General features: G+C 37.3%; 1 protein-coding gene across 1 annotated transcript in view; it reads left to right on the top strand.

Moving 5' to 3' along the window:
* The window catches only part of cnksr2 (connector enhancer of kinase suppressor of Ras 2), a 90591-nt gene that overhangs the window by 64082 nt on the left and 6442 nt on the right, over window positions 1-20067 (top strand). Inside the window, exons 15-23 of the mRNA XM_015370159.1 lie at window positions 5977-6152; window positions 7794-7867; window positions 7978-8049; window positions 8237-8304; window positions 9620-9717; window positions 10049-10267; window positions 10579-10720; window positions 13445-13669; window positions 18718-18905. Of these exons, the coding sequence (XP_015225645.1) occupies window positions 5977-6152; window positions 7794-7867; window positions 7978-8049; window positions 8237-8304; window positions 9620-9717; window positions 10049-10267; window positions 10579-10720; window positions 13445-13669; window positions 18718-18905 (1262 nt within the window). The remainder of the gene's footprint in view (window positions 1-5976; window positions 6153-7793; window positions 7868-7977; window positions 8050-8236; window positions 8305-9619; window positions 9718-10048; window positions 10268-10578; window positions 10721-13444; window positions 13670-18717; window positions 18906-20067) is intronic.

The raw sequence follows: 20067 nt of genomic DNA, 5'->3' as shown, positions 1-20067 counted from the left end.
AAGCTGTATTATAGCTTAATTAAATCCCAACATGAATGAGTTTTGTTTTAACTCAGGATATTAAGCACAAAAAATAAAATAAAAAACTAGACACACTGTACGTCAGGCATGGACTGATAAGTCATATTTAGGGTATGATTGTGTAAAACTTTCTGTAGTTTGGGGGTAATAAAAACAAAAGGATTGTTTTTTTTAATGATAAGATATAGAGAGGAAACCAGATGGAGGCAAAAACCCAATTGTTCTGTTTTTTGTCAACTAATATGACAGATATACTGTATGTCTTTGACAACGGTTTATGTAACCTTGTACAGATGCATACAATATATTCATAAAAGATAATCACAATGCAATAACACAAGCAAATCAACTTAAAAGACAGACTGATAGAAATAATTATGGGTTTTTTTTGTTTTGTTTTTTGCCAAGATGCCATCATGAGTAAATTAACGACCAGCAATAAAAAAGGAATTTTGAAATATGCAAATTATGCGAAGCAACAATGCAGATTGTAAAGCAGACACATAAATACATCACAGCAATATAATACTGGAGATTAACAAAACTGATCGTTTTGATGGCTCTGAGCTAAAAAGAGAATATTAAGTCAAAATGATTATTGAGAGATTGCAGTGAAACTGAAATGTGTCTATTTCCCAGGTACGGCTGACACCAGTGCTAATTATTCACCATGAAGCCATTTATTAATTTATTAAAGTCCTAGTACTAAACTTAGTAAATAGTATTTCATCAACTCATCACATTCTGAACACTGTAGTCTCTCTAATCCATTTTCCTTGTTGGTAAAAAAATATTTTGTCCCAACCAGTTTCAGCAGGTCACCCTCAAAGAGAAAAGAAAATTAGGAGAAATGTATTGTTACAATTACTTTGTCTTTGGCGCTCAGACCTCGGCAGGAAACTTAGCACTTAATTTGATAGATATGCATGAACAGGAGCAAAGAATCGGGCTGTTTCCCCCCAGGCCTGAAACTGGTGGTGGAGTGGAGATAGATGAAGTATGTCAGTCTGTAGACTGCTGTTAGTGAGACGGTCTGCTGAGCTTTATGGGGAGATCCAGTGGACTGCGAGAGCTGATACTAGAGCTTCACTCAGGGACCTGGAAGATGGAAGTCTAGTTGGATAAGACAGGTTGAGAGAACCTGTCCATGATGAGCAAGGATGAAGCAACAGTGGAGCGGAAAACCTCCCCGTTGGGAAGAAACCTCTGACAGAACCAGGCTCAACATGGAGGTCTTCTTTCGGATTGGTTGAGATGAGACAGGGAACGCAGTTAGAGTCCAGGAGCAATGACACTCTGATGAAGCTTTAGCTACGATGGTGGAGGTGGGTTGAAATGGTGTCATCTGAATGAAGTCACAGCGCATCTGCCGTCTGCACAAAGGAGCAGACAGGTGCGTATCGGAGGCCTTTTAAGATGAACTTGGGATGCCGATTGGCTTTCGTGGAGGTGTGGTTCAAAAGTGATTGGCTGCGTCGCAGGTGGATGTAGGAGAGCAATGAGTTCCTTCAGTTAAACTTCCGCCTAGGCTCCATAATGAGAACATCCAGCTGAACATCTGAGATTATCTCCATTATTCCTGTTAATTTAATTAACCTTTTCAAAATAAAGGAGCTATTTGTTGAAAATTTTCCAATCATTTCTCAGTTCCTATCTGGCATAAGTGTTTTTGTCTCTAGGACAAACTTTCCACACCGTCATTGATCAGCATGTTGGAGGATTTGCCGGGGTTTTTTTTTCCAACAGTCCAATCACTTGTTCTGCCATCTGCTGATGTGAGAAGCTCCAAAAGCTTTAGCTCCATCTGCACTCAGCTTTGTTTGTTTACAGCAATAAAACTAACGTTTCCAAGTAAATCTGATATTATAAACTGACATCTAACTACACTGGCTTTAAATGATTTAAGGAAATTATAGTAATTAGTAGAATTGAGTACGTTTTAAAAAACCTTTTAGTGAGGAAACTAGCAACAGTGAGGGGTCTGAGCTGGATGCACCAAAATGAGAAAAAATATCAGAAATATTGCTCTCTCATGCAGGAATATAAATGATTAATTGTCTCTAAGCTGAAAAGCTTTTCACATTGCGTGCAAAAGCTTACTTTTTTATGTCAACACTTCAGCAGAGAGTTGTTTCCTTTAGAAACAGGCTTCCAAAGAGGCAAATGGAATAATGGATCAGAGTCTTCTTAAAAAGACATTTCATGCAGAGCAGCAGAGGCTTCATCGTTGGTCTCACCTGGAAGCCAAATTTGCACCTGTTATCTTTTAATGAGAAGCTCTCTGTGAACACCGCTGCGGCACTTTAAAGCCAGAAAGAAGGGCTCTGCTTTTATTGAGCACTTCTTACCAAACCATGGTGATGCGGCGCTCTGTGTAATGGTTTGATTCAGAGACAGAGCTCATAGCGGAAGCCTCTTTAACATTAGCATTTCAGCATTTTTATTGCCAGAACTAGACCAAAGGGTAGTTGGACGGGTGGGTGCTGTCAGTGGTAATATGTTATAAAGAAAATGCCTACTTGACAAGCTTTTCTCTCTACTTGGCATTGTGGGGCTCAGGCTTTGCAGTTTGACCTAAAATGTCCTAAAGGTTATCCTTATCAGATTCCAGATCAGCTGTCTGTTCAACATTGCCGTTTTAAGTAACATTTACCATATTTACTATCAGTTCCCACGGGTTATGTTACGGTTTTGATTCATTATGTTTTTCCTTGTTTTGTTATTTTGGCCATTTGGAGTTGTTTTTTTTGTTCTGTTTTTTTGTGCCAGGTGTTTTGTAGTTAATTTCTCTTGTCTATTTCTTTATGTTCTTAGATGTTTTTGCCTTTACTTTTACTAGTTAATATTTTTGTATTGGTTCTTTTGTTTCTTTAATCATTATGTCCTCCTCATCCAGATTCTTTTGTTATTTAGTTGATTTCATGCAACATGTTTCCTCATTTCTTTTGTTTCTTTAATCTGGTTTGTCAACTGTTTAAACTGTCAGTCTGTTGTAAGTAGGGGTGTTAATAATAATCGTTTGGCATCGATCCAACAGCCAACGATCCGATGCATCGACACGTCCGCAAGAGTATCGATTCATGTTTTTTTCCTCTGTTCTATTTTTATCCATTTGCTCCTGGACATAATTCTGACTCCTGTGCTGCTGTGTAGTATAGGCCTATTTTTGTTACTTAATCTGCTAGTGCACTTATTGCAGTATTTTTTGTTGCAAGGCCTTTCAGACTCTATAAAACAGAGGCATTATTATTTTTCAGTGAATGAGGTTTTCATAGGCCTAGGTGGAGTTAGGCCTGTCACGATAACAAATTTTGCTGAACGATTAATTGTCTCAAAACTTATTGCGATAAACGATAATATTGTTTGAAGACCTTTTTACTCTGATTTAATTTAAATGACGTAATAATGCATGTGGTTTTTATTTATCGTGCAATTAATTTATTTATTGATTATCGTGACAGGCCTCGGTGGAGTACAACTTTGCTACTTCTGTTTGCTGTTGTTTCTCAAATAAAATGCATAACAATAATTACAGCTTTCATTGATTTATTTCAAATTCGAAACATTGTCTAGCCTGTAAGATGAAAAAAAAAACAATCAAATTAATCAAATCGAATCGTATCGTGGTGTATTCTTGAGTATCGAAAATGATCAAATCGTTTAATCGGGAAATTGATACTGAATTGAACCGCCATGATGTGTGTGATTTACACCCCTAGTTGTGAGTATTTGTAGTCTTCAGTTTCCCCTTAAGTTTCTGTACCTGTTGCCTTTTTCACTTTCAGTTTATTTATTTGATTCCTTAAACTTAGCACGTTGCTCAGATCAGGACATTGGGTAATTACTTTCTACTTTTTACTGTATTCTTCAAATCATCTGTGGCATTCCTGCTTCCTTATTTACACTCTTCGTCTTTTGGTTAAATTTGTGTTTTAGGTGCAGTTAAACTGCTAAGGTCAACAGTTGAAGTCATCTGTCTGTATTCAATCAGTGTAGCAAAAATGAAAAGAAGATCACCCCAATGCATATTAAAGTACAAAGATAAACCCCTAAAGTTAATAAAAAAAAATGTGTTTCATTGTGATTTTATTTATGAAAAAATAGACGTACTTTCATACTCTACCATTCTGCTCTTCTTGTTTGGTGAGGCGCCACTTGTAGGCCGTTACTCCGGGGACTAGCTAAAGGGCTTGGCAACACTCCAGAGCATCTTACATGGTTGGAATATTGCATTATGCCTTGCAAATGGACAGAAACAGCCACCATAAACCATGTTGTAATCATCAGATGCTTTGACCTCTCTATGGCTTTAAGGGTGCCCTTCTCTAGCTCTGTCCCTGGGCATTTTTTAGGGCTGGTTTTAGGAAAAACAGCCCCTATGCAGTGAAGGTATGATAAAAGCGTTTTTATTTAACATTGATGTTTTAGAGCCTCAAATATATTCTAATTTTAATGAAAATCTGAGCAAATTTAAAAATATTGTGTTTAAGAAAGAGAAAATATGTATCCAAACTAAACTGTCACCATGTGAACACATTTTGGATCTTAAAGCTGTTCAGTTGTCTGAAACCTGGTGGCAATGACTGCTGTCAAGCATTAATGAAAATTGTTAATGAGTTTTTTCTTTACATGACTCTGTGGAAATTTTGACTCACTCTTCCTGGCAGATTTGTTTTAATTAAGCCACACTGTGGGGTATATAGGCATGCACTACCTGTTTATGGTCGTGTCAAATTTAGGCCACTCTAAAATTAGAAGCATGATCATTGCTGCATCATAAACTAATGATTTCCTGATAAACATAAGGCCTAATAGTTTCCTGGATTACTGGAAGTTTCCAGATCTGGAAGAAATAAAGCAAGTGGAACAATTATATTAGCACTTCCATGTTGGAATTTTGGTATGAAGTTAATTTCTATACTTCTGTGTTAGTTGATGTAATAGGATGCATACAGCTTTAAAAGAATTGACCTTCGTCTTCTTGGTCCACATTAGGTTTTCTGCTCATTTGTTTGTCTCAAGAATAATTTTGGCAAATTCAGACTGCCCTATTATCATTGGTCATTAGTGGCTTTCTGCCATGTGTGTTTTTGCTATTTTTTTCTTTCTATTTTTTGGAATAGTGAACATTTATCCTAACTGAGGCAGGTTAGGTCTGCAGAAATTTGAATCATAACTTTTTAAACTAAGTTTGAAGCACAAACAAGGACTTTAATTTGTTCATATGTTTCGTATCACATCAACATTAGTAAAAAAAAAATAAAAAAATAGGGAATATAGAGAAAAATAAGCAACAGCATGTACTCATCTTTTTAGTGTTTTGTTTGTGTTCCAGCAGAGTAGATGACTCTTATTTCTGTTAGGTTTTCATAAGAGAGAAAACCTGAAAACACAATTAATTTTTATATAACGATGCTCTGTGATGCCGGCCTAAAGACCAAGGTCTAAGCTCTTTGTGACTATTGGGTGTGGAGTCTGCAGAGATGCTAGCTGTTCTTTTATTGACCCCTGATGAGATGTCAATAGTAAGTTTAGTATTTAAAGTCTTAGAAATACAGTTACCCTTGACAGAGTGAGAGTTAATGGGTTTATTTCTTGTCTGGTGTTGAAAATTTTCTTAGTTTCAAACATCAAGTATTTCTTTGTAAGATATTTCAGCTGACTCCATGTTGACTATCTTTTTCATTGAGTTCTTAAATCAGTAAGTCAATCATCCCAGGTTTTGGTAAGTAAAATGTCCCCTTGGACCACATGGCTTGAAAAGGGATTTATTTTTCATTTGGAATTTGCAAAACTTAACAGAGAAGAAATGTACCGGTATGTCCTGAAACTGTCAGCTTCAGGAAAATGTCCTGCAAAGCTTTGGCTTCAGAACTCTTTCTTTCTTGCCGTCACTCTAAGCATTTCCCCTGTTCATAAACACCACTCCCTTATGCTTCCTTTGTCTCATTGCAGGACGGGGTCTGGCCTCGCTGAGTCGGAGGCGAGTTTCCTGCAAGGCGCTGGGCAGAGGAGACTGTGAGGGCTGGCTGTGGAGAAAGAGGGATGCCAAGGGTTACTTCTCCCAGAAATGGAAGAAGTACTGGTTTGTGCTGAAGGACAACTGCTTGTACTGGTACATCAATGAGGAGGTGAGGATCAATGTTCCCTCTAATTTTTCATGTTTGGTCATACGTACAAGCCTCCTGAGTGCATTAAGGGACACAGTGAGCAACATCAGATGTGCAAGCTGAGGGTGAGTTTATAGCAAGTTTAAAATTAGTGTGTAAACTTGTTGTAAACCAGCTATTTTAGCAAATGGAAAAACAACAAGAGTGTACAACAGCAATTTCAATTAGTTTATTTTTAATGTAAGTGAGTTGTTTATGTGATGTGTAGTATGCTAAGAGTCCTGCTTGGCCAGGATGGGGTCCTGCTCTGGAAGAAATGAGACGTTAAACCTTTCAGACCCATTAAAACATTATGATTTTGCAAAAAAATGTGCTGTGATACACTATAAATTCCTTTAACTCTTTGTCTGTAGATTTTTTTAGGCTCTAATGGCCTTTATTTAGTTATTTTTGAATGTATGTAGACAAGAAAGTGGGTTACAAGAGAGGGGAGAGACATTTGGCAAAGGTCAGCAGGACTGGGAATTGAACCTGTTACAGTCAGTATATAGCTCATGCGCTCTACTGTACCTCCACACCATAGCAGCCTGTAAATTTTTTATTTTTTTATTTACACTTTTTGTGTTTCTTCTAACATAAATTATATAACCGTAAAAGCACTACATGATTAATATCCATAAATAAAAAAGTCACTAGAATATGAACAAATCTGACTTTAATTTGATCTTTTTTCCTCACTTCTCCAATGGTTGTCCAAATATGACGCCTTAAAACGATCTCTCGATGCTCCTTTTATATGATTCATTAAACCAAATCTTCTTTCACCGTCAGCACTGGATGCTTGAAATGTAGCAGTAATATCCAGAGGCTGTGAGATCTCCTTTAACTCTTTACATCATAGAGCTGCAGCCACCTTATATGAGAAGACCTCTGTTTATGTTTCTGATTGATCATGTACTTGAATTTAACAAAAGGAGAAAAATATAAAATAAAGCACAGCATTGAGCTACACTGAGAGCAGCATCTTCTGCTGTGTGCAGGTTAGATAGCAGTGCTGTTAGAAATGTATTTATGCATCTTTAGCAATCTTTATTGCACTGAATAACTGAATAAAAACATTTGCTGAACTTTTTTCAAAGTCAGATTTTATTAAATATATTCCTCCAAATGAAAGTTGAACATGCATTTGTTGATTATTATACTGCGGCATTAGATTTGTACAATTCTAAGTTTTAGTCGAGGTCAAGATGATTACTTTTTCCTAGATACAAGCATGCAGAGAAGACTGGACCTTGCATTTTTGACTAAAACTTTGGCAAACAAGTTTTGAAAGCCCCCTTAATCCTTTGTGGCATTTTGTAAATGTTTGAGCACAATGTAACCCAAACATTTTATGTCAAACTTGTTAATGATGCACACTTTTTTCATCTCTTTTTAGCCTCACACGCCAGATTAAACGTTAACGCTGGTCAACTTTGGTTTATTATGCAGGCACCAGCTCATCATGTAACCATTAATCACTTTTTTAACACTGGGAGGTTGTGAAAATGTGCATGACTCGTAGCGCCATAATAGCTTCAGTAAAATAAACTGTTATTACCTATAAATAATTACCTTTTGCCTGTATTAATATCCTTATCTGAATTTTTCTTCTCTGTTTAGGATGAAAAGGCAGAGGGTTTTGTCAGTCTTCCAGAGTTTAAGATTGACCGTGCAAGTGAATGTCGAAAGAAGTAGTAAGTGTCTGCCTTATTGCATATTTATGTTATTTTCCCTTATGTCCAGCTTGTGTGCTTTTGAATGCGTGAAGGTGTGTGGGCAAAAATAGCTCTCTCTGCCTCTCTAGTGCTTTCAAAGCGTGCCACCCCAAGGTCAAGAGTTTCTACTTTGCAGCAGATGGAGTGGACGACATGAACAGGTAAAGGCAGCAGGTGCTAGACGTGGAGGAAGGTTGGGCAGCTGGATGGTGTCCCAGCTGGGTGGCAAAATACCAATAAATATAAGAGCATAATAGTTAATTTTTGCTTCAATTTTTGTAGTGTTTGCTGTATCACTGAAGCCTGTGTTGTAATCACTGCAGTTAAGTTTCTCCTTCTGCTTGGTAGATGGCTGAGTCGCCTCAACATGGCAGCTGTGGGCTACGCAGAGCGGGAGAGGATGCGCCAGGAGCAGGGTGAGATTATGTTCCAGCAGAACTGTTCTTACTATTGCTCCTAATTTAATACTTTAGAATAGAGAATTATTGCCCTATGGAAAAAATACAAGGATGCCTCTCATTTATTTTCAAGCCTCGAATCATAGATGACAATTTTTCTCACCTCACAAGTTTCCTCTTCCCTTAATTGACATAGTTAATTGGATTTAACCTAACAGTTTCATCAAACTGCTGAAAATTCTGATCCATCAGTTCCTGATTCTTTCTTAAAAGGCTTTTGAGTGGAAATAACTCTGTACCAAGAACCAGAATGACAGCTGCTCACCTCTGGGCTCACCTCTCAGGAAGTGGCCCAGATTAACAGTTAAAAAGGGATTTTATACATCTACAGTCTGCAACATCATCACATCATACATGTTAGCAGATGAGTGAACATCCATGGTTCCAGCCTATCAAAATATTACACTTTGTTCTTAGCTGAAGGACACCGTTCTCATTCCATTTCCAAATCTTTGCCATGTACAGAATGAAGATTATAACTGTATATCCAGACAGAGGGACTGTCTTAATTAGATTAACTATTCTGGAAATCATTAGTTCTGTCACGCAACAGGCAGCCAATACCAACCTGTGATAAACTCACACATCTTCAAACATAATTATCCTAACAATTGATATTAAGTTCTGTTAGCCCCATCTATGAGATAAGGAGTACATTTATAGGAGCTCAGTTATAGTCCCAGAGATTTGCCAGAAGTTTGCTCCCTCTGATGACATATAGTAATGAGTAGTGTTGTGTACACATGGAGGAGAAAAAAAGCACAACTCTCTTCCACTGCAACTGCACAGGGGTTTGTTTTTTTAGAGGTTCAATGTCATCTAGGGTCAGAAAGTGAAGAATATTAAAGTCATTTTTAGCATTGTACCGTTTTCGCAAAAATAGGTTCCCTCCTAAGGCAAACCTGAGCTCTCTTCTCCAGTATTTACTCTCAACTAATTCCACCACCAATCAGACACCATTTAGACCCTTTTCTTTGTGAAGGAAGGAAGTCAGTCAGTCAGTCAGTCAGTCAGTCAGTCAGTCAGTCAGTCAGTCAACTGGAACATTTCTAAACTATTACTGTACTCTGGATTACATTCTTAAATGCTGTCATTATCAGATAAAGAGTACACCAATATCCTGTTAACCAACAGTATAAATTCTATTAACTTCTCCATTTTCACCCAATGATTTAGTCCAGTAGACAGGCTCTTTGGTTAAAGGATGATTAAACCGGGGATATAAATCCTGTGGTAGATACTGATTTACTGAGTGATGATAATGTCTGCTTAGATTACTGGAGTGAGAGCGATCATGAGGAGGACACCACTTCCAGCCCCAAACAGGACAGCCCCCCACCTCCATATGATACCTACCCACGGCCTCCATCAGTGAGTCAACCCATACGTCAGAGCTCTAATCTTTATCTAAGTTCTCTCCCCCTGCTCATTTCAGGAGCCTGAATTATCTTTTATTAAGCCTTTATTGAATGCTGATGTTATATTTAGCTTTAACCGTTGCCATAGTGGAACCTCAATGTGGTTGTTGTAGATCATAAGTCTTTGAAGAGGTTCTTTTGTCCTAAGCTAAGACTTTTCTGTGTTTTAAATATGCAGTTAATAACATTCATCTTTGCCTAGTTGCTTTGTGACCAGATAAAACCCCTACTTTAGCGGTTGAATTATACGGTACCCAGGCTGACATCGTCACACTGTGTTTCAGATGAGCGCTTATTTGGAAGGCCGGACCACTCGCCTGTCTTCCACAGAGACGTCACGCTCTCGATCTTCTCAGGAGGACTTTTTGTGTAGTGAGCCCCCTGTGACCGCTGCAGAGCCACAGTACCATCCAGGCCCTCTGGGGGGAGGCACCACACACAGCGGGAGGAAGCCGCTGGGCAGCAGCAGCAGCGATGTGCCATACAGATGTGATCCTGTGGAGGTGACTGTAACAAATATTAATGATAAATGTAGCTTCTTCCACACAAAAAAAAAATCCTTAAACACTATTTACATTTTTTTATATAGAAAATATAACATAAAATGTAGTCTTTCAATGTCCTTCTTTATGATGGTTTAATGGATGTGCCCCAGTTCAGTGATGTCATGTCAAATGTCATAAAACTGAATGTTGTTTCTTTTCAAGGGTCCTATTCCTCCAATGGCACAGCTTTTTTTCTTTGTTTTGGAAGATAACAGGAAGCTCACTGGTTATCCAAATTTATCTAAAAAATATCTTACTGCTCCATATAGTACCGCTCCAGTCCGGCAGGGGGCAGCAGTGAGACTGGCTCCCCAGGTCGTTCTTCATCCTCGCAGAGACGGTCATGGCAGGATCTGATTGAGACTCCGCTGACTGAAGCCGGATTGCATTACCTGCAAACTGGACCACTTGGTAACATTATTAGCACTTTAATTACATTGACCCCAGTATTAACTTAATTTGAGTTCTTTTTAAGAATTTTTCAGGTAAATATTGAGCACTTGGGGCATATCAATCCTTTTGCTCATCATTGCCCAATTTGCACAAACACTTTCAATGTCCGCTTGCACTTATTTACCGAAAATTACAAAAAAAACTGTGTACCTTAACAGATTGTTTTTTTTCTTAGAAATATTACACACAAAAATCAAACAGAATATTTTATTATATACACCAATCATGAACAATTTTAAACTAACTTAAATTAAAAAAAAAAACAAGAAAAAATATGGAAGAAAAACAGTCTCATTGGAATCTGCCTTTTTTTAACACCCAATTTTAAACACTGAATTTTTTAACTCAGAATTTTAAACACTGATTTTTTTTTAGACATTGAATTCCTTACACTCAATTTTTATCTGGTAAAAATTCACCAGAAAAAAATTCAGCTGCAAAAATTCAGCTGCAAATATGTTGACCTTTTGGTGAACACAAGCCAAAGCAATCTACTCTCGATAGAGTCGAGCAGCTTCTAGCCAATGAAATTAGCTCATATGGTCACGTGACACAACGGCTGGGCTCAGAGCTGTTCGCAGCTGAATGAGGAATTTTATTTTGTTAAACAGAATTACAAAACGTCAGTTAGCTACTAACAGACAGCTTTTAGATTTTTTCCTCTTATCTCTGATGTAGATTTTAATCTTGAGGAGTAAATAAAGCATTGTTTTTAGAGGAAACTCCATGACTTCTCAGTCTGCTGTTGAACATTCTCTGCTATCAGATTCCAAAACACTGAGGGAGGATCTTTCATTTTGCAACAGCACAGTGTTGCTATATTGCTTTCAGGGGCGTTAAACATGGAGGATACAGGTCTAGTGCTCCTAGAGGCTTAAAGTTACACAATGTTGCTTTGAGACTTAAAATTAGATACTAACTAACTAGTGTCATCTCAGGTACAATTAATGTCCATTAAAATAGATAATTTAAAGTCAGTATTTAAATCAATAAAAGTCATTTTGATTCAAGACAACCATGTAGCCAGGTTTAGCTGCAACATAGCAGATTTAATCCAAACCATAAACAGTGCGGTCAAATTCTAGAGACTATAACTCCAAAGTCATTAAAGGTATTGCAGCTGAATATTTTTGATCGGTTTCCATCAGCTTTTCCAGACCCGTATTAAGTTTTTATGCTATTTTTGGCAAAAAAAGAGTTAATTCGCAAAACCGGAGATGGAAACCCTTTCCTTTGAAACAGCTCTGATCAGCTCCGAAGCAAACCTTTATCTCATGTGACTGATCCACTCATTCTGATGTCAGCGTCTTCCTGGATGCTCCTATCATGCGTATAAACATGGATGGAAGCAGCATCTCCATTACTAACGGACATGTTAATGTAAGAACAATTTGCCCAATTGCAACACATTTCTTAAAACTTTCCTCCAATACTGATCTGTCATGCTAATTCTAATTTAAATACTCCATCAGCTTGTGCTGTCCATGCTTTGCCCATGCCCTTTTATCGTTACGATGGCTTATACAGTATGAGTCACTGGGTAAGGATACCTTGGGTAATCATCAGTCCATCGCAGGGCAACACACAGGGCAAATAACTAAGCAGGTACAAGATAAGACTTAAGACACATTTTAGAGTACTCTGATGATTNTAAGACACATTTTAGAGTACTCTGATGATTTTGGACAGTGGAAGGAAAACAAAGTATCAATGCATGTGCAGGAAGAACATGCAAACTCCATGCAGAAAGAACCCAGAAGTGGATTCACAGCCAGGACGTTAATGCTGCACGGCAACAATGCTACCGACCATCAACAGCATGCAGCTCATCCTTAACTATTAACTCTATAAAAGTTAAACATTACAACTTAAAGGTAAATCTCTGAAAACACAATGGTACAAAAAAAAAAAAAATCCTATTATTGCAAATGTTCCAAGGTTCTCTCAATACAATTTGATGCTTTATGTCTCCCATTGTATCATTTTTTATGCTTCCTTTGTTCACAAAGGGAGTTATTACAAACAACATTACTGGATTTTAATGACATAATAATGACAAGGAAAGTCTTGCAGAGAAGAATATTACACTCTTTTTTGTGGATTGTGAATAAAGTAAATAGTTTATAATTATTTTTCAGCATTAAGTGCTAGTTTCAATTACACTCCTGAAATGTATGTTAACATAATTTCTTAACAGCTTCTGTTACATGTAGTTTTATTTACTATGGGAGGTATTGACCAGTTTGTCTTTTATCTGACTATTTGGAAAAGTGTAAAATGAATAATCAGACAGGTAAAAACAAACTTCTGCCCTAATAGAATAAATTTAATCGAGTAGGCGTAGGTATTTTTGAAAGTTCACAGAGGCCAGTTTGAACAGGTTGGAGTAAAACACTGATACATATTTTCCTAAGTAAACAACCAGCTTTCTGTAGTGGAGCTCAATTTCCATTACTGTTGTTTATCTTTTCGTCGGTTTGAGAGAATTCATTTTTTTTTTTATTTACATTTGATTGTCTTAGTTTTCAAGTGTTAGAAGAGTTTTAGCTATATACAAGATATTGTCAGTAACACAGTGGATATTTACTGCAAAAAACAGTTTTTGTTGCTTTTTTGAAGAATTGGGGCTTTCTGTATTGATTAATTGATCTTGTTGATTTTTCTCCTAATTCCCCAATGCAGAGGATGCCGTCTTTGCAGAGCCTGGCCTCGGAGGCAGTTCAATGATGGCTGGAGCGGTTTACACTCTTCCTCCTCAGAGGAACGTCCCTTTGCCAGTGGCGATGCAGAGGCTGATCCCCATGGCAACCCAGGGAGGAAAACCCCGCAGCTTCACGCTGCCGCGAGACAGCAACCTGCACACACTGCTGGCACCGCCTATGAAGGAAGAGCAGCAAACACATAATTGTAAGTTCAGTATGGTGCAAAAATGTGGCTTCAAACACATAACAAAGGCTGAGACATTGATATATGGGATATAATTTTAAATAATAAGGTATCAGCCGTAAAGCTAAAAGGATCCAGTGGCTGTAGCCAAGCCCTGGTCAGCATCACTTAAAAAAGAACAAAAGTATAATTCCTATTTTTCTTTTTTTCCCATAGTGTTAGTGGCATTTCTTTTATGTGGAGAATATTATTAGAGAAAGGTAGAGAGAAAATAATTCATTGTTTGTGAAGGACCTAAGCCTCTGTAATTGTGTTTCAATTCAGTTTATTTATATAGCGCCAATTCACAACACATGTCATCTTAAGGCACTTTACATTTCACCAGATCATACAGTTAAATTGATTCAAAGTTTTCTATCTAAGGAAAACCATTTGATTGCAGTTGATTCATTGACTCAAATGCAATCCCTCACACTAAGCATGCTTGTAGCGACAGTGGAGAGGAAAAACTCCCTTTTAACAGGAAGAAACCTCCAGCAGAACCAGGCTCAGTGTGAGCGGCCATCTGCTGTTTCCTGATCTGCTCTGGGTCCTGCTCCTTCTTATAACATAATTATTTGGCGACCCCATTCCCTAAGAATCAGATCTCTTCTGAAGTCTCAACATATGATCACCTATATTTGCTAATATTTTACATTTCATTGGCGATCTAAAGTAGCCGAAAGCAAAAAACAATCATTCTCAGTCATGAAGAAAATCACTGTCTTCTAATACAGACTGAGCTCTGCCATTTATCAAGGAGAGACAAAAAGTCTCAGTGCTTCTTCTTATTCTTTTTATTAAGATCTGAGGAGAGTTGGGGACAATGGAACATCTTAAAAATGACTTTCATAGAGATTTTAGACAAAGAAAACAGTTATTCTACATATAGAAAATGAACGGTTGTTGTTGACACAAAGTTAAAAGTAGTGTAGCTTAATATGGCTAACTGACCGAGCTTAAATAGTCTAACGTGTTAGCTACTGAGCACAGCTAGCCACAGCGCTACCCAGCTCTTTATATCATGGTCTTACGGTTACTTCTTTTTTCAGCTTATCAGTCGAGTGAAACTTCATCTTTCATTAGACACTCTAACCCTCCAGATACTCCCGACTCGGCACACAGATGCTGCATTATTATCGTTGTCTTGGCAACCACAATGTTTTATGTTATGTGACACTGTTCTGCCAATTATATCGCATAACGTCACTGGCATGCACAGGGCCCAAGCAGATCTGGTACCTCCACAGCTCTAACAGCAATGCAACATGCACCAGAAAGAATAAAAAAAGAAAACAATGCTGACAGGGAATGTGACTTTTCTTAAATAAGGGAAGTAATATAAGCATGCATGGCCAATGCCTCGATAAATGAAATATTCGCAAATTATAAATTACTGGAAAATGGTCAAGGTTAATGTTTCACCTTATTGCAATGTGGTCATATCGGAAAATATAAAATGTTTGTCGAGCTGTTTGAATATTTTGACAACAGTCCCAAGTTTTCTCATCTTCATTTGACACCCAATGGACTTTTGTAAAATGTAACCCCGTACTCCATTCATTTTTATTGTTATTTTATTTTAGTTTTGTTCTTTTATGTGTGTATTTTTCCTTTTTTGGTTTATCAGGTGATGCTCAGTGAATTTGACAAGAATTGACTTCTGTCATTTACTGTCGCTGTTATTTGCATGCTTTGCTAAAACTGAAATAGTAAATAAAGAAAAAAATCTTTAAACAACGACTCCTCTAACTTGCATTCCATGAGATGTTCATAGTTTAGGCGTGATGAACATTGCATTTGGAGATCAGTTGCTTTTTTGAAAAAAAAAGCTTTGGTCAATTTTTTTTGCAGGATTGCATCCATTAAGCCGTATAGGAGGGTCTTTCATCATGAACAGCCTTTTTTAAGCTTGTTAATATGCTAATCCATAATAGCTGATCTCTTTTTCTTGTTCATTTTTAATGGCATTTGAAATGAAATTTCTGATGCTGAAACTATGAGAGCTTAGTAGATTAGCTTGAGACAAATCTGTTCCTGTGGAATTGACCAGGGGGCTTCATAAAGCAGGCTGGAAACGTGTGGCATAGCTTGTATAAACTCATTTTATCAAGGGGTTATTCCATAGTGCTCCATTTATACTGTTTACAATAATTAAAGCCTTAAATCTTTGTTAATACTGTTAATTCATTCGAAGTTACACACCACACTGTTGCTGTCCCTAAGTCTCATAACTTTTTTTTTCAGAAAACAGTTTTTTATTGTGAGTATAAGACAGTAAATGGTAAAACTAAAGGAGGAACAGAATAGAAAAAGCTGGAAAAACATAGAAATGTTATTAAAAACCTAAACCACATAGCTCATAAGAACCCACTCATTGATTTTTATGTTACCCAAAGTGCTAATTAACCTTGTGTAAAAGATGAGTGTTTTAAATCATAGGAGCTTCTTGGCAGGTTGGTTGTTTTCAGTATTTTGGCAGCACTCCTGCACCTCCTCTCTGAATCCAGGCTTTCTCTTTCTGCTGCTTCTCCTTGTAATCCTTTCCCAATTACAAGGTTTTTAACGTCTGCTGTTCTGTTTTTATGTTGCAATGATAGTTTGTAGGAAGTAGAATTATATAATGTAATTAATGTTGGAATGCTCTTTAAAAAAACATATTCATTTGTAAAATGCTGCTTCTTAAGAATTTCAATATGAAGGCAAAGTCAAAAAATGTGAACAGGATTGCAAAATAATGAGACTTTATCAAAACAGAAATCCAGAAAATGTCACAAAGTTTTAACAAAGATGAGACCAACATATAACCCAAGTATTTCCACTTGTAGCAAGAATAGCTCAGAAAAGCTGTCTGACTTGAATAGTCTTTAACATTGTTTTGAAGAAAATCTGGCATATTGTTCTGTATGATGCTTCAGATTTGTTTGCAGCAGTGATTTTGAGATCCAACCGAAGCATTTTTAAGACGTTTTAGACCAGGTTACAACTGCCTCACTGCAACACCTTGATTAATTTTTTTTCCTGTACTTTTTTTGTAGATTTTTAGCTACGTTTAGTTCCGTTGTCCCAAATATAGAATGCATACCTCTCTTTCAGCCTTACCAGGCCAAGGTAGTAGTGAATGTGCCTGTTCCCCTCGCTGTTGCTTAACATCGCAGCTGCCAGCAAGATAGAGCTCTTCCTTGGCTTGAAGGGCTCAATGTCCGACACCCTCCCAAAATGAAAAATAAAAAGTTTTAAAAATCTACATTAAAAGAGCTGCTCTTGATACTCATAATGGTTTTGCAGCTGCAATAAAAGCAGTAGGTAAAATATATATATATATATACTGAAGTGAACTTCTATTAACTTTAAAAAATGTAGTTATTCATGCGAGTCCACTTGTAAAAAGTACAATTTAAATACAAATCTGAACCATCCCCAAATTAAAATCCCTTCGACTTAGTATACAGGGTACCTATACTAGGTATGATAAGTACCTATGATGATGATAATCCAAGGTCCAGGGTGAATCCAGCTGCATTGAGTCCTTCACATCTGTGCTAGCAAGCTGATACAAGGTGTTTGTACTGATTTTACCAGACAGGTCTACTTTGGTTACATCTTTCCAAAATGAAATTGTATCAGAGGTCCTGTGGTTTAACAGAACAACACAACTTAATGGTATAGTGGAGGATTTCAAATTTTCTTTTTTTTTTTAAAGACCTGCCCTCTCCACTTAAAAAAAAAATAAATACACATGCACAACCCTGTGCCGGCTTCTGAAAGGGAACGCCTATTGAACGCATACGAGAGCATGCACAAGCCCATGTCTCCTTGTGCATGATCTGTTTAAAAGTTGTTGTTTGCATCGCTCATACAAGCTTACTTTCCAAAACAACATTTGCAATTTTTCCACTATGTCAGACTCACCACCGGTAAGTGAAAATGGGAACGAGCACATAGGACGGTCTTAAGTAAACATATCACCCAACTGTTGAAGATTTGGCCACATTGCATCAACCAAAGTATTTAAGGCTTGGATGGGAGGTTATCTGTCTTAAACTACACTGATTCCTTGAGAACCATTGAATTGTGGGGTGTGCTCAGCTTTTTGGTTGCTTTATAAGTGAATAAGAATAATATCTTCAAACATTCAGGTTTTACTCAGATAATTCTATAACCTGAAAAAGGGTCTTTACCAGGCCTGTCTTTTTCCTTCATCCATGATGCAACTCTACTATCAATCTGTTTTGTTTTTTTTAAACTAGCAGCACTGATAACATTACCCCTCCTTAATCCACAGCCTGACAGCACATCCAATTAAAGTCATATCATCGTTTTGTGTTTCCTTATTAAAACCACATCTAAAATGTAGACAGCAGCAATATGACACTTTGACAGTTCTTTTCTTCATTACCATCATCTATTGAATAGCAGCTTTCATTTGCCGGCACTCACTTTTTTTAAGGATTTGAATCAAGAGTCTTGATTCTGTTTTTCTCAGACTGATTTCACAACAACAAACACATCATAAGAGTCGTGTCTTTGTAAGAGGCAACCCAACAGCAGAGAGAAGGAGGAAGAATATTTTTTTCTTGACTAACAACCAAAAAAGCACATAGAGGTACCAGATTCAGAAATGCTTTTAATCTGACACGTATCCATTTAAGTCACCATCAGTACCTATTAACACATGCTGTACTCACGCTCTGTTCTAATGAGGCTAATGAGACTGGCGGTGCTCTGGCTGCCAAGATAAGGCCGGCGGCAGAAGGAGAGCGTCAGACTAAAATAGTAAATAAGGCAGATTTTTGTAATCAGGAGATATATATGTGAAACACAAAATGAAAAATTAATGTGGATGTGGAGGAGGAAATAAAACTGCCTCAGAGGAGGGAAGGTCCCTGAGGCTGTCAGAGGAGAGATGAGCCTTTTGTCATCATTAATCATTTATCTGTGGGTAGAAGGAAATATCACACTGTGTAGAATAAGACCTGTTGCTGTCGTCCTCAGACTTAACATTCACACGTCTGTTTTCTGTATTAAAGGTGGCAGTGAGGGAGCATCCCTGGGTGACCTGTTTCGTGCGTGCGAGCAGGGCGGAGTCTGTCCTTTAGGGCGGGGATCAGAGGCCAAAGGCCAAACAGAATTCAGGCAGTCCTTCCTCCGACGGGCTGCAGATCCTCAGCTCAATGAACGTCTGCACCGTCTCCGTATACTGACCTCCACGCTAAAGGTGCGTCCCCCGGCCCAGGATTAACGCAAAGATATAAAGAGAAACAGTCTGAGGAAACATGATGTCTGAACTATAGAAGGTCAGCAGATAAATTTGCAGTGTATATTTATATTTTCCGAGAACCTCTTATTAAGACAAAGTAACTATTTAACTACTACAGATAAAAGGAGATTATGGCCACTTCTTATTTGACGAATATATTTTTGCTCTTTTTAAATGACATCAACTAGGGGTGCAATCTCCTGAAATTTTCTTAATTGGTGAACGGCCAATATTTAGATGTGAAACAGATCTTCCAACAATTATATCTACCTCTACAATTGTCTGAAAATCCCCCACTGTCAAAGCTCTAAACTTAGATTCATATTTAAGAGCAGTTGTTTCAGCAGTTTTTATTGTATCACGAGTACTGATTAATGGATGTCAGTAACATAAGATTTAAATATTGAAGTTGTCTAGATCTCATAACAGTTGAAGGTATCAGTTATAAAAAAAAAAGCAACATGTATTGGTCAGTGAATTGTTCAAAATCAGTATTGGCAATGTACTTTAAAAGTTGCTCAATAATAATAAAAAAAAAAAGGTGGTTTAAAAAGGGTCAATTAGACACATAATTGTTTGGAGAAAAAATATATATATTTTTATGAGGCTATAAAAATTTAAAACAAATATTTCAAATTAAATCTTGCCCATTTATTACGAAAATGGAATTTGCTTAACTTATGCTGCCTCTATGTGGTATCGTAATTATCATAAATACCAAAAACTGACGTCAAAATTGCACATAAACACCCCCGCATGTTGTAATTTCTACTGGAACACTGGAGAAATTGTATGAACCTTATTTATCAAGTTAAGGTAAACTTTGACCTTTCAACATGGCGGAGAGCAGGGAAATGATTCTGTATGGCGAATACTGCATCATTAAGGGTTCTCTCCTGTTGTGTTTGTATATATCGCCATTTAAACCTGTGTAAACCGCTCCAGCCATCACCTGTTGTTTGATTTTATCAAATGCTTGCTAGCACTCAGTCGATGCATCCTCTTCTTCCTGTAGCAGATGAATTACATGGTTTCCGCGGGTCGTTAAAAATCATTAAAAGTCATTAAATTTGATAATTGTGGCATTAAAATGTTTCGGGAGAGAAGCTTGAGGCGGAGA

Source organism: Cyprinodon variegatus, unplaced genomic scaffold, assembly GCF_000732505.1.
Source record: "Cyprinodon variegatus isolate N-32 unplaced genomic scaffold, C_variegatus-1.0 Scaffold42, whole genome shotgun sequence".
Taxonomy (NCBI): domain Eukaryota; kingdom Metazoa; phylum Chordata; class Actinopteri; order Cyprinodontiformes; family Cyprinodontidae; genus Cyprinodon; species Cyprinodon variegatus.
Note: the sequence above shows the minus strand (reverse complement) of the source record. Positions and strands in the feature narration are given on the sequence as shown.